This window comes from Lutzomyia longipalpis, chromosome 1, assembly GCF_024334085.1.
Source record: "Lutzomyia longipalpis isolate SR_M1_2022 chromosome 1, ASM2433408v1".
NCBI lineage: Eukaryota > Metazoa > Arthropoda > Insecta > Diptera > Psychodidae > Lutzomyia > Lutzomyia longipalpis.
Window position 1 is genome coordinate 40,466,444 of NC_074707.1, and position 14,797 is coordinate 40,481,240.

The 14,797-nt window shown below is 35.3% G+C and overlaps 1 protein-coding gene across 8 annotated transcripts in view; it reads left to right on the forward strand.

Moving 5' to 3' along the window:
* The window catches only part of LOC129787298 (rho GTPase-activating protein 100F), a 65,613-nt gene that overhangs the window by 29,434 nt on the left and 21,382 nt on the right, over positions 1 to 14,797 (forward strand). For all 8 annotated transcript variants that reach the window (XM_055822759.1, XM_055822763.1, XM_055822760.1 and 5 more), the window contains exons 4-5: positions 9,859 to 9,981; positions 11,524 to 11,661. In XM_055822759.1, the coding sequence (XP_055678734.1) occupies positions 9,859 to 9,981; positions 11,524 to 11,661 (261 nt within the window). The remainder of the gene's footprint in view (positions 1 to 9,858; positions 9,982 to 11,523; positions 11,662 to 14,797) is intronic.

Here is a 14,797-nt window from a genome sequence, read left to right on the forward strand (position 1 = left end):
TTTTAACATTTTATTTCTTTCTTTAAACGGGTTTCTGAAAGAAAATTACTTTTCTATGGCTCTTTAAGTTCTCTCTGTCTGTTTTTTGGAACAATTTATTATTTGTTTTTCTTTCATTGAACGACAACAGAATGATTTAAAAATTTCATGTGTCAAAATCTTACAACAAACTTTTAAATTGTTAGAAAAGAAAAGAAAAGATTTTTATCAGAATCTACCCTATAATTAAGATTAATTAAAAAAAATGCTAAAATCTGGCAAAAATAAGTGAGATAGAGTCGCTACATTCTGGACAAGATAAAAGATATTCAATTGGGATAATATATTTCCGGTTTTTGTAGGAAATAGGAAATTCTAGAAAGTAGACATAGCTAGAAAGTATAGAAAGTTTTTTTTTAAATAAATCTTTGAAAGTTTTTTAAAAGGTTTTGACGTTTAATTTTAATTTTAAATATTTAACATTTCTTTTAATATCTAACATAACAGTCTCATACTTCTTTACAAACGTTTGATATTCCTTTTTAATATTTGACGTTTGTTTTCTAACTTTGACATTTGATGTTTAATTTATTTACATAACGTTCGTTTTGACATCTGACGTTTCTTATCTAACGTATGATGTATTATTTCTATATATGTCGTTTCTTTTAAAGGTTTCTATTCGGTTTTTTGTGTTTTTTTTTCAGACACTTGAAAATTCCAATAATAATATTTATAATGTAATTTTCAGCACAAAAATAATTTGGTTGAAACGACTAAGAAAAAGCCTGAACTTCCAAGCTTTTGCAGGATGATTAGACACCCGAACACCTTCCCTGACTACGTCTCTTTCATCGATTTCACCTACATAGCTCGTTGCCATTCATGTAATAAAAATCTTTTAAATTTTTCTATTCTCACAGCATATTTCCCAATTTATCGCGTGAATATTCCACGCTATTGAATGATTCTACATTGCGGTGGGTGTAAAGTAAGGGGATTAAGGGTAGGGAAAAGACTTTCTGTAAGATGGGTCCAAGATATTACCGCATATTTCCCTACGCTGCTATGCATTTAAAATAGGTACAGTGGGTGAATTTGAGACAGATTTTTCCATGGTGAATCCTCAATTTTTGCTCACTTACGACCCACTCTGTGGAGGGATACAAATCACCGATGTCCCTGAGATATCCCTAAATTGGGTGTGAGAGACAAATTCCTCAAATTCTTCACTGTTTTTTTTCGTCTTCGTCTTCTTCTCCTAAAAGGCAACTCTATGGGTGATGAGAGAGATTTTCCATGAGTGACCATCAATGGCAAAAGAGTGGGAGCTCTCAAAGTTATTTTTCTTGCCATCATGGAATTTATCTTGATACAAAATCTGCCTTCATATGCGAGAATACTTCACCGTCACAAGAGGTGTAGTATGGTGGAGTTTGCGAGGGGGTAGGTGGATGGTACAAAATCCCTCTACATGGCATTCGCTCTCAATTACGCTGTGAAGAGTAAATAACATGCGGACCATGTTATTTACATGGGAAAAGATAGGTACAGTCATACCCCGCATAATCAAGTCGAGGTTATACTCTTCTTACGCATTAAAATTAATGGGTGAGAAGAGTATAACCTCGACTTGATTATGCGGGGTATGACTGTATATGTGCGAGCATATAAGATTGTCAAATTTCTTTTTCTATACGAGAGATGCTGAGTACCTATTATGGGACATTAAGTACCTTAACTGAAAGTTCCTGCGGTTTTTCACCACAACAAAACATATTTACCTTTAGAGGTAGATACTTCGCCGTGTCTCCACCCCCTTTTTACATCTCCACACAACCAAAATTTCCGGGAGAACACGGTGTTTGGGATGGGATGGGGTGGAAAAGTCTGTGGGTTTTTTGGCATACAAGAGCGATAGAGTAAAGTGAATTTAAATAGAAAATGCAGAGCTTTTCCACAGATTAAATTTCAAAGGAGATTTTCTCCATTTTACCTCCACATCACCAGCTTCTGCATTTTCACATGAAATTATTTATTATGCCAAGCAAAATTTTATCCAACACATTATGAGCTGATTCAGGTGCTTTTCTACAAATTTTCTACACAAATAAAATTTTAACAAGGCAGCAAAAGCTCTTTGATTGTGCTTTACAAGCAAAATGGACTTTTTGAAGATTTTTCTCTCTTATTTTTATGAATAAAATAACATGTAGGGTATTTATTCTATATAAAATATTTTATTAAATAATTTTTGAATATCAAAAAGACACCACAACCAAACCACAGTGTGTCGATGAAAGACCAAAAACTTTTATCATGAGAAAGCGCACAAGTGTTTTAGGCTCAAAATGCACAGGGAGTTGTTTTTTTTGTGCATTAAATTTAATCCAACTCATTCTTCATTTTCCATTTTCTTCCCCTCGAATTAACCCTTAAGCGTTTGGAAAAGAAAAATGTTTGTAATACTTTTATGAATCTCTTCCGGTGTGTCTTCGGCAATCCCTTTCACCGCATGAATATTTCACTACGCTCCGGGAATTTAACTTCTTCGAGGGAGCCTCATTTCTCTCAACTTTTTTTTTCGGATGGAATTGAAAGCACCAGAATAACAATCATGAAAATTTAATGTTGAAACAAACATATCTTTTTCATTACGATGTCTTCCTTCCAAAAAGGAGGAGTAATTTTATGAATTTGCTTTTGAAATTACTACTAGCAGTTGTTGAATACACACGCAGCATTTGCATGCCACACAGGACGTCGCGAAGAAATTGTCTTTTGGGCTCATTGTGAAAAATACAATAAATTCAGCAGAGACAACATAATTTTCCTTAGTTTAGCGCAAAGCTTAGAGAACAAATACTTCTCTTCCGTGCGATTATTATCTGATTTTTGACGAATAATTTTGTTGGTTTATTTTTATCAAATTTAATCGCAAAGTTTATGTCTGAGGAGATAGGAGAATTTCTTTAGGGTCAATTGGAACGTTCTTTCGTAGAAATTTCACAAAGAGTTTCTGATCTTTCACTGTATTGCCTCCTGTTAGTAAGCTAACAATACTACCTACAACTGCGTTAATTACCAGTCCTATTATGCAGTAAAATTGAAAATTAATCCGAAAAATCCATGGAAGATCTTCATTATTCGGACTTAGTTTTGTTTCCATTGAATTATTCCATGAAGAAGTAATAAGGCTTGATGTTGAATTCAGGAAGTCACATCCATCAGTTCGAAGAGGAAGAACAGGATCCGGATTTTTCCTTAGACCTCCGATGATTAAAATTCCAACAGCCAGCATAGCAATGATTACACCACACTTTGCTCCCTGAAATTATAAAAAGAAAATTTATTGATCTGAAAAGTTTTTACTTCAAACTTAAATCCTTACCTTGCTGTTAATGTTCTTGAAGATCATTCCATTGCAAAAGAGTCCAAATACTCCAACAGTTGAAATTGTAAAGCATTGAATTGTGATGGCGAAGATTGTTCCAAGATGTTCTATCAAGAAGATCAAACCAATCCCTATAACTCCGACAATTACAACAATGATCTTCATGATCCTATTTGCAGTTCTGCTTGAAACATCCTTCAATCTAGAGCTTAAGAAATCCATGTATATCGTACCGCTCATTGTGTTTAGAAGCGTTGATGTTGTAGATAATCCTGCTGAGAAAACTCCCGCAATGAAAATTCCATTGAATCCCGGAAATAGGGAAGCTTTCTCCTGGACAAAATGCGGGAAGAGCTGATCTATCTTCTTAACAATCCCAGCTTTTAGTGGGTCACAATCTTCATAAGTTGCATAGATAACAGCGCCAATGGTATATTGCATTAATAGTACGGCCTCACAACAAAAGATTTGTATCCAAAGAGCTTGCTTAGCTTTCTTAAATGTAGGGACAGAGAGGTACCGCTGAATACCGCTTTGACTAAGGCTAAAGTTGTACATTACCATGAAGACATTACTGAATAGGTAAGCCCACAATGATCCTCTTATCTCAGGATTGAAATCAGTCCTGAAAAAATTCTACTCTTTGTTCAAGAAATTAATTAAAGAATTTTAAAGGACTTACTTGAAAATCGTTGTCCTTTCGCCACGCTCTAACGCATCCCAGACATTTCGAAATCCTCCAATGCTCACAAGTCCAACAACAAAGATTACAAATGTTGAAAATATCATCAAAATGAATTGAAAGACATCAGTCCAAACCACGGCTTTGAAGCCTCCAATAGCCGTATACCAGATGCAGAGTCCTCCGGAGACAATGCAAATCACATAGAGATCAATTCCAGATACTTCTTGGAAGGATAGTGCTGGTACATAGATAGTTAGGGGGATGAGGAATAGTCCGGTTATCACATAGAGAGCACTCGCCATGTGTTTAACACTTTTGTCGAAACGAAGCTCCAAATATGTAAAACTAGACAAGAGCTGGAGTTCAAAGAAAACCGGTAGGAAGACAAAAGTTGCTAAAAGTCCCCACATGAGAGATACAATGATGAACATAACATTATGTAATCCATAAGCATAGATCTCCATGCTCTGTCCTATGGTAGACGATCCAGTAATGCATGTTGCTAGAAGCGAAAATGCTACAGGGAGCACGCCAAGTTTCTTTCCCCCGAAGAAATATTCATCCACTGATTGTTGCTTTTTCGTTCGAAAGGCAAAGTACAAACCAATCACACTTGATACAACGAACACTATCGCGAAGAAGATGTAATCCAGGAATGTGAAATGAACTTCTTTTGCCATTTTAACTAAAAAAAAACTATTAATTTATAAAGTTTTTGGATTGATATTAAACCGAACTTATCTCTTCACCCACCAAGTCACAACTAAAAGCATCCGAAATTTGCTTACGTAGCTGGAACATCTTCAACATCATGGTATTGAGGTATACAAAAACACAACATAAGAAGTTTCCAGTTATTTGCATTTTTATCATATGAGACTGTCTGATGCTAAATTTTTGGACATTCCAACAGGAAATTGATTTTATATACTCTTCACTTTTATATACAAAAAATCAACTTCTGCAGACAACTAAAAATTTCTCTGGGTGACACACAATTCTGAAGCAGATTCACTTTGTGGGTAATTTATGAGAAAATAGTTTCACTGGATTTCTTATTCTGATATAACGTTACGATATTCTGGAATTTGCATAATTCTCATTTCTAAGAATTTATTGTTTTCTTCATCTTATACGTTGCTCCATAAATTATTATTATTAGAGAAATATTATTCAATTAAATTTTTGAAAGATATCACTCAATTCAAATTATTTCAATATTTTTCTTCCATTTATGTCGTATAAATAGTTTTTAAATCAATCGTTTTGCACCTTTTCACTTACAACTGACGTCATAGTAATTATAAAAGATATTTATGGATTTGTTAATACATAGTATTTTTAAAATCATGCTGAATACCTTGAACTTCACTTTATTCCGTTTATTCAGTTTCAGAAGCAATTGAGCAGTTACATGACGTATTGAATAAAATTTATTAAAAATTAAAATAATTTAATTAAATAACAAATGCATTTAATGACAAAATATTTTATTCAAAACTTTAATTTAAGAGCATAAATTAACTTATGTTAATGCGAATTACATTTTAGTGACAAAGATGCGATAATAAGAAATTATTTAAGAAGAATGTTAATTTACATTTAATTCAATGTCATCATTTGTATTAAAATATTATAATCGAAGCTTTAAATTAACTGATATGAAATCAAATTTTTTCAATGAAACAGACAAAAAGTATACAAAATCTTTGTCGAGAAGAATTCTTCTTATTTTTTACCATCTAGAAGAGTTTCTTGTGGAACTTCAGCTATATCCTTTCTAAGAAATTTCAGTAAAAGTCTCTGATCTTTCACTGTATTGCCACCAGTTAATAAGCTCACAATACTACCCACAACTATGTTAATAATCAATCCTATTATGCAGAAAAATTGAAAATTAATCCGGAAAATCCATGGAAGGTTTTCGTTAAGATCCTCGTTTTGGGGTAAAAATTCAACGAGACTTATGGTTGAATTCAGGAAGTCACATCCATCAGTTCGAAGAGGAAGGACAGGATCAGGGTTTTTCTGGACACCTCCAATGATTAAAACTCCAACAGCTAGCATAGCAATGATTGCGCCACACTTTGCTCCCTAAAATAATTTTTATTAAATAAAGAATTATGAAAAGTTTATGCTTCACGCTTTGTCCTTACCTTGCTATTTATGTTCTTAAAGATCATTCCACTGCAAAAGAGTCCGAATACTCCAACAGTTGAGATAGATAAGCATTGGATTGTTATGGCAAAAATTGTTCCAAGATGTTCGATTAGGAAGATCAAACTGATCCCTATAATTCCGATTACTGCAACAATGATTTTCATGATCCTACTTGCAGTTCTTTCTGAAGCACCCTTCATTCTTTCGCTAAGAAAATCCACGTAGATTGTTCCACTCATTGTATTTAGAAGTGTTGATGTTGTAGACAATCCTGCTGAGAAAACTCCCGCAATGAAAATTCCATTAAATCCCGGAAATAGGGAAGCTTTCTCCTGGACAAAATGCGGGAAGAGCTGATCTATCCTTTTAACAATTCCAGCTTTTAGTGGATCACACTCCTCGTAAGTTGCATAGATTACAGCACCAATGGTTATTTGTAAAATAAAAAATAAAATGCTAAAAAATACATGTAAATAGCATGATTGTTTGACCATTTTGTAACTTGAAAGTGAGAGATATCGTTGCATATTATTCTGATTTAAGCCGTAAGAGTAAACAACCATGAAGACATTGCTGAATAAATAAGCCCACATTGAGCCTCTTGTCTCGAGGTTTAAGTCTGTCCTGAAAGTTGAAAATCTTTAAGAATTTTTCTTGAAAAATAATTTAAAGGATATACTTGAAAATCGTTGTCCTTCCGCCTCTCTCTAGAGCTTCCCAGACATTCTGGAAACCACCAATGCTCACAAGTCCAACCACAAAGATTACAACGGTGGAAAACATCATCAAGATGAATTGGAAGACATCAGTCCACACAACAACTTTGAAGCCTCCAATAGCCGTGTACCATATGCATAATCCTCCGGACACGATGGAAATTACATAGAGATTAATTCCGGATACTTCTTGAAAAGACAGAGCGGGCACATAAATCGTTAGGGGGATGACTAAAAATCCCGTGATTACATATAGTGCACTCGCCATGTGTTTAACACTTTTGTCAAAGCGAAGCTCCAAATATGTGAAGCTGGACATAATTTTGAGATCGTAGAAAACAGGGAGGAACACGAAGGGTATTAAAAGTCCCCACATAATCATTACAATGATGAACATTACATTATGTAGCCCATATGCATAAACTTCCATGCTCTGCCCTATTGTGGTTGATCCCGTAATGCATGTGGCTAGGAGGGAAAAGGTCACTGGGAGGGTGCCCAATTTCCTTCCTCCCAAAATGTATTCATCAACTGATTGTTGCAAATTTGAACGAAAAGCAAAATACAATATAATGCCAATTGATACAATGAAAACTATCGCGAAGAAGAAATAATCGAGGAATGTGAAATAAACTTCTGTTGCCATTTTCACTTAAAAATTTTTAAATTTTAAATTATTTTCACTTTTCTTCCTACAAAATTGTCTTTTGAACTGATCTATTGAGTTTCCAAGTCTCGACTGAAGCGTGTGTCAAGATCAGTGCAACCTTACCTGAAGAGTGGAATTTATACAAATGCAAAATGCAAAATTAAACATTCAAATAATGAACGGTATTCAAAGTCTCTCAGACTTAATTTATGTATTTTTTTTTTAATTATTCATATCAACCCAGATTTTCAAATCCAACTGATTTTTTTGGGGTCAATGGGTTCGATGAATCGTCTTTGTGTTGTTTATATATCTGATTTATATTTGATAGTTTTTGGCATATTTTGTATGTTGAGTGATCATTGAAAATTCAAGTTTAAATTCAAGCTTAAATTTATTTAAAGGGGCGTTCTTTTGTTAACAAGAATTAGCAGATTTTAACGTTTTTTTTTTACATCTTATGAAAAAAGCTTGACCTTTCTAAACTGTTTAGAAGCTCCTAACGCCTATTCTGGCTGCACCACTTAACGTGAAATATTTTACTTGAAAATGAAATGCTATTTATGCCAGATATCGTAAAGAAAATTCTTGATTTCCTGGAAAAATAATACCAAGAAAAATTATTTTGCAAACGTGAAAAATGAATTCAATACTAAAGCTATTTGTTTAGATGCTCAGCTGAGCTTATTTTGGAATATTATTGTTATTAATTTCATTCTATATTTTGCCACAAGAAACATAAACACACAGCCCCTCTCTCTCTCTCTGTTTTTTTTTTCTGTACTACAAGAGATCCTTAGTATAAAAAAGGAAGAACTTAAGCATTGTGGAGTTGATATATAATTGTATGAATAAATAATATTGCTATTTGGGCTTTAACTTTTGTGGTAAGACCTTCAATTGCTGAGAAATTGCTATGAAATTGCTGGTTAACTATGCGTATAAGGACTTCTGGGGGTACACATAGCACAATCCCCAGAGGGGCATTGGTAGGAAATTCTTGCGTGTGTATTCACTGTAAGAATGTTGACCTTTTCCATTTGATACCTTTATTAATTATTCCAGTGTTTCCGTCTTCGGTAGCTTATGTGCTCATGTCAAGGGCCATCGGAGGATTCAATATATATTTCCTGAATGTGTGGAGACAATATGTGTTGCAAGGAAGTGGGACAAATCAAACGGATGGTGATGACGATTGGGATAAATTGGCAAGTCGTGACAATATGTGGGATACTTTCTCACACCCTTTTGGTCACCCTGTATCTACTGAAAGGCATTTTATTGAAAACATCCCCAAGATTCCAATAATTGAGAATGGTCTTGGGTTTGTTTTTGGACCTTTTTTGAGGCAGAAGATGGTGTATTATGTTGATTGAATTTAAGTCAATGGCTTTCTGCAATTCCTATATCTGGTATAATCCAAAATTATATATAGTAGGATGACCTCTATTTCGATATGGGGTTAATTTTAGGCCTTGTTGCAGTGTCACGCCCTTTGTGTTAAGTTTACGCCAAAGAATGCTCTCATTGTGTGAAAGAAGCTCCCTGTTAGGCAATATGCATGCCACATCGGCTAAGAATTACATTGAGGAGAGACATGAAAGATTCCACAGCTTCCATGGAACGTGATTTTTCGCATTTATACCAGAAACTAGCCTTTTCCGCCCAGTCTGCTGGGAGGCTTCATGCAAATGTTATTAGAAATTCTTCAACGAGGGAGCTTTTACGTGGGGTTGGGGGTCATTGCACGTCTATATGGTGGTTTGAGGTTCAATTAATTCACAATTCCCAGTGAATGATGGTTTGTCTACTCACTGGAAAATTCTTAAAACTCCTCCCCCGCGTGAGTGTTGAAAGTATGCGGCATTCATGCCAAGAATTTATCATTTGCTACCAAATTGAAGCAATAAAGTCCTCGCAAAGGGTGGTTTGAGGGAGGTGACTTAAAGATCACACACACACAAACTTCTTGTCGGCAGAAGCATTCAAAATGTGAAGTGACAAATAATGTTAATAATATCGAAGATTAGATTTCTCCAATATATTGACAGCAGAACTCAATTCACAGTGACTTCGCAATATATATCGCATTCCTCAATGGGCCTCAATTTGTGTCAGAGGTTGGGAGTCAAAAGAACAAAAGGCTCTTTGGCAGTTTTTCCGTGTAGATAAACTCATGCGCATTGGAATGAAATTTAATCATTTTCAGTGCTTCAATTCCAAAAATTCTTTGGTTTTCATGGTGGAATTTTCTTTGATTTTTTTTCCTTTTCAGTCGGTCGAGAGGAGGGGTGAAATGATTGTGCGAATTTTGGAGCCACGATGCATCGGTGGGCGGCAAGCGGTTGAGGCGGCGCAGAAACTAATGACAAAGGGTGATGCTCGGCATACAGTTCAGGTAAAAGGGGATCAATTAGATGGGCAGGGGAGAGGTGAAAGGGGCATGGGGGAGAAAGTTTTGGGTGCTTTTTCCAACCCCGTGAAATTGCTACTTCCCACCAAGGTTGTAAATCAATTTTGCAAAGTAAACAAACCCCTAAAGTCAATAATTAAGATACTCGCATCAGGAAGTTCAGAGACCGCCTCGGCACAAGGTGGAAATTGTTAAGTGAAATTACAAATTAGGACCGTGGTTTTTGTAATGATCCTAATTTCACCCCCGCTTTCCTCCCCGCCCAAAACACACAGAGAGGGGTTGCCCTATTTCATTTTGGTTTATTTGATATTATGGGATGTTTAAATAAATGAATAACCTTCATGGGGGAGATTATGGTGTACCTATCTACCTTTACTTTTAGATCCCACAAAAGCTTTTTGGCTTTTATGGAAAAAAATAATAAGGAAGCTTTCAAGCAAGAGAGCTTTAAAAGCTCATTATTAATTCATAAATAAATCATTGCTCTTTTGACTTTTCAACTAATAATATGTTGTTGATACACAGAGAGAGCTTTTTGGTGCGATTGGAAAGCATTTTGTTTGCGTTAATTCATTGCAATTCGTGTCATATTTGTTTTATGATATCGAACAAAACAATAATTAGAACAGCGCAGTCAAGTTAGGAATTATTTAGCATTGATATTTTCATGAATGCATGCAAATGATAAATTAAACTTCAAATATTAAAGTCAATTTTGTTTGAAAAGCTCAAAAGTATAAAAAACTGAATACCTACAATAAATTGATATTTTGTAGCTACATATTGGGTTGTTCAATATTTAGGGGAGACCGGGGTTAAAAAAGACACTTAAGGGTTTAGAAAAAGCTCAAAATATCATATAACTCGGATATACTTCTTATTGACTTCAAAATTTTCCAGTACCTGAAGTCAATTCGTAAATAAAGTTCTTGGAACGCTTAAAAAGTTCAAAAGCTCTTTTTTTAACCCTACCGATTGAGCTTTAACAAAATTAAAAACTTTATTTCATTTTTATGTTCAGAAAGTCAAGAAAAAATACTTTCCGAGCATACTAATGACAGTATAATATACAAATCCGAATTAAAAGAAAGCTTCATTCGTAGTTTTGAGAAAATTGTCTGGAATTCTAGACTTAAAATTTCCCAACACTATTTTTCGACTTTAAAGTTCCAAGAAACAAAATTTCAAAATTGAGTGAAATATTGGTTAACTAATTAACCTAAATTTGCCCATTGTAATATGTGTATTTAGAAAGCTTTTAAAGCTTTATATTTTTATTAAATCAGATAAAATCAGTTAAAGGAATAGTTTTAGAGCTTTCTTTGAGTAATTTCAAAAATTTCGGTTGAGAATTATATTTTCTTGGAAATTTTCACGTTAAACTTCGCGAAAATTTCAAATATTCCGATTATATTTGAATTAAAAGAAGTCTTGAAAATTTCAAGATTTTAAAAGCTTTTAAAATTGTATTAAGATCATTAAAATTACTTTTTCTTAAAGATAAAAATTCTCTTTAATCAACAGTTGGTCGAGATTGTTAAGCGACCTGGTCAGACTCTTGGTCTCTACATCCGTGAGGGCAATGGAGCTGATAGATCCGATGGTGTCTTCATCTCTCGCATCGCCCTAGAGTCGGCGGTTTACAATAGTGGCTGTCTCAGGGTAAGTTAAACATTTTCCACCCCCAAAGCTTCCCTTTTGCCCTTTAAAAAAAAATCCCTCTAAAAGCTCTCAAAGATGCTTCTCTTGGCTCATTTCATGAATATTCCCGCATTGAATGCAAAGGAAGGAATTAATTAAAAGAATTGCTTCTTGGCAACAACATTAACTATGCTGTACTTTTCTCTTGCTTTAAGTGAGAGTACAGAAATAAGGGTTGAGCTTAAGTGAATAATTACCACGAAATAAGTTTGAAGTTGCCATCACATAGCGTTGATTGAAGCATCACCCTGAATAGTTGAAAACTTATTTCCCGTGAGATGCATCACTACAAGATTGTGTCTTTCTGCACTTAGACTTGTCTCATGTACACATTGTACGTGCACGGGGGGTACTATATAAATAAGTTTGTCACCCTTAATGCATAGTATAGATAGAGATGCTATATTATGGAATTTCTAAAATGTAAAGCATGATATTTTGAGTATGTGCAGAGAATTAAAATAAACTTCAAAGTCACAAAATGTTGAATGAAGTTTTAAGGAGCGAGCTTTCCATATCAGAGAAATTTTCATGTTTTCACCCCTCCCCCGCATGCTACACCGCCCCCTCCCCATTCCGTGTCAACATTGGTACTTACTCTTTTCATTCCCGCGGGCACCCCCGTTGGAAAGCTCACTCCATTCATTATTCACGGGGTTTTGAGGAGTTTTACACTCATTATAATGTAATTAATTTTGAAGTGAACGCGATGAATGCACAGGGGGCAGAAGTGGTGGAAAAAGTTGTCTTAATAAACCACTAAAATGGGTGAAGGCATTGCCAAGAACAGACAGTTTATTCCTTTCAAACATCACATGGGGGGGAGTGTACTATGTACATGTACATTATGTATGTACAAAACATATTTTTTCAAAGGATTTTAAAGTTTGCTAAAGTGAAAGGTTAAGGGATAGAACCACATTTTAATATTTTATTAAAAAAAAGTCAATCATAACGCGTCCAGTTATAAGAGTTGGTGTCCCACAACGTGTAGAAGTTTGTTTATGCGTTGTAATGCGATTTGTGAGCAGTATTAGTACGCAAAATTGATTTTTTTTGTGAAATTCAGTAATTTCTTGACTAGTTTTGGAAAGGTATTGAAATAAGCTATAATTTGATATATATCTCAATGATTTTCAAGGTCACCTGTAGAACACAAAATGGCGGATTTTTGTTTTATTAAAACAGTTTTTGGCATTTTTTGTCTCGAAGGGGTGGTTCTAGAGGGTTCTGATGTTCTAGATAGTTGTAGAGAATTGCAAAACCTTTAATTTGATACTAAATTGACCAAAATCGGACAATCCGTTCAAGAGATATGGCTCTTAGAACTTTTCAAATTCAAGAATTTTTCAAACTGCGATATCTTCTAAACGGCGACATAGATTTTCTTCATTTTTGGACTGGTGCAAGATTATTAGTTCTGCTACAACATATCAAAATTTTAAAGATTTGCCTAATGGGGATTCGGAGATATTGCCCCTTAAAGTTAGGCAATTTTTGTTTTTGACTTTAGCGCCTCTTGCGGCCATTTTTCGAACTCGGAATGTTCTAGACAGTTGTAGGGCTTCTTGAAACCTTTCATTTGATACCAAGATGGTCAAAATCGGTCAAGCCGTTCTCGAGTTATATTGAAAAAACACTTTTTGCTTTAGGCCGCCATATTTGCTAAACGGCTTGACCGATTTTCAAGTATTATTTATCGATGAAAACGTCTCACTGAGCTCTACAACATACTAAAATTTCAGACCTCTAGCTGTAAGGGAAGTGGGTGACGGTAGTTCAAAATGGCGGACGGCGGCCATCTTGGATTTTGAAAATGCGAAAAAATGAAAATTTACACCCACATTTCTATAGAAAACTTCAAACCGGAAGTCTCTATCTTTTACCGTTCTCGAGTTATAAAGCAAAGTTCGGGCCAGAGGCCGGCAGGCCGGCAGGACGGCCGGCCGGATCAAAAATTTTCCACCACCATTTTCGAAATGTGGGATGTCTAAAACGTGCTCATACCAAGTTTGAGCCCGATCTGAGGTGGTCGGTTTTTCCGACGATTACAATACTTGGTGTTGGCCACGAAGTGGAACACCAACTAATTTGACCTCACTGTGGATATTCTTCAATAATAGGTAGCAATCGATGATTATTTTTAATCGAAAAAAATTGCAAAAAGCTCTCAAGTTCAAAAGCTCCACAAAACTCATAGTAAGAAATTCCTTTTTGTGTGTTATTTATAGAGAGAAAACTTGCAAAATAATAGAGAGCTTTTCACTCCCCCACCCATCACTCCCAGACCCTTTTGGGGTGAAGCGACTTTCAGGGGGTAAAAATTGCTATTTATTGAAGACAATAGAGACACTTAATGTTGAATAGAAAATTTTTGCTCTTTCACACCAATTGAGATATTATACTATACCTACTTCATTTATACATCCTTCTCCATGTTCTTTTGATGCCACGGGGGAGAGTCAGAGTGCTGCTCCCCCATTTTCGGGAGGCTCGTCGTGCTATGTATATTGGAAATGGCAGAAAAATATATTCATTCAACGGTGAAATGTTAGGGTTCGACGTTTCGTGAAGAAGCAAGGGAAGAAGAGAAAAAAAAGTTATGAGTGATTAGGAGCAATCTAGTAGGGATTTCGGGATGGTGCAGGCACGAAAATTTCACCAACGGATGGGGAGGTTTGGGTACTTGAATCAGGTATTTAAGCTGAAAAGGAAACTTTCGCTTCTTTAGACACTCGTTGGGACTTCTTTTCCTTTCATCTTGTCTGCTTCGTATCTCATGGTAGCTTCCGTCTCTCTTGCCATCCTCCCGTGAGTACTTGGATGGGTGTGCAGACTGTAGGTGGGTGGGTGAGAATGGGAGAAAACGATAAAAGTCTCAAGCAATGGCGAAACTTGAGTTTAGCAGCCCATAAATGCCACCATTTGGAGCCTTGTTGGAAGCATCTTTGAGTGAGAAATGTGAAGTGGTTTGAGTAATTTTGATGAATTATTTGCGAGCTATCAAAAATCATGGTGTTTGATGAGTTCATCAGCATCTGGGGATGGATCTTTGGGGATTTTTTTCTTGCTGTTGCCTCTGCTGATTGTTAAAGTT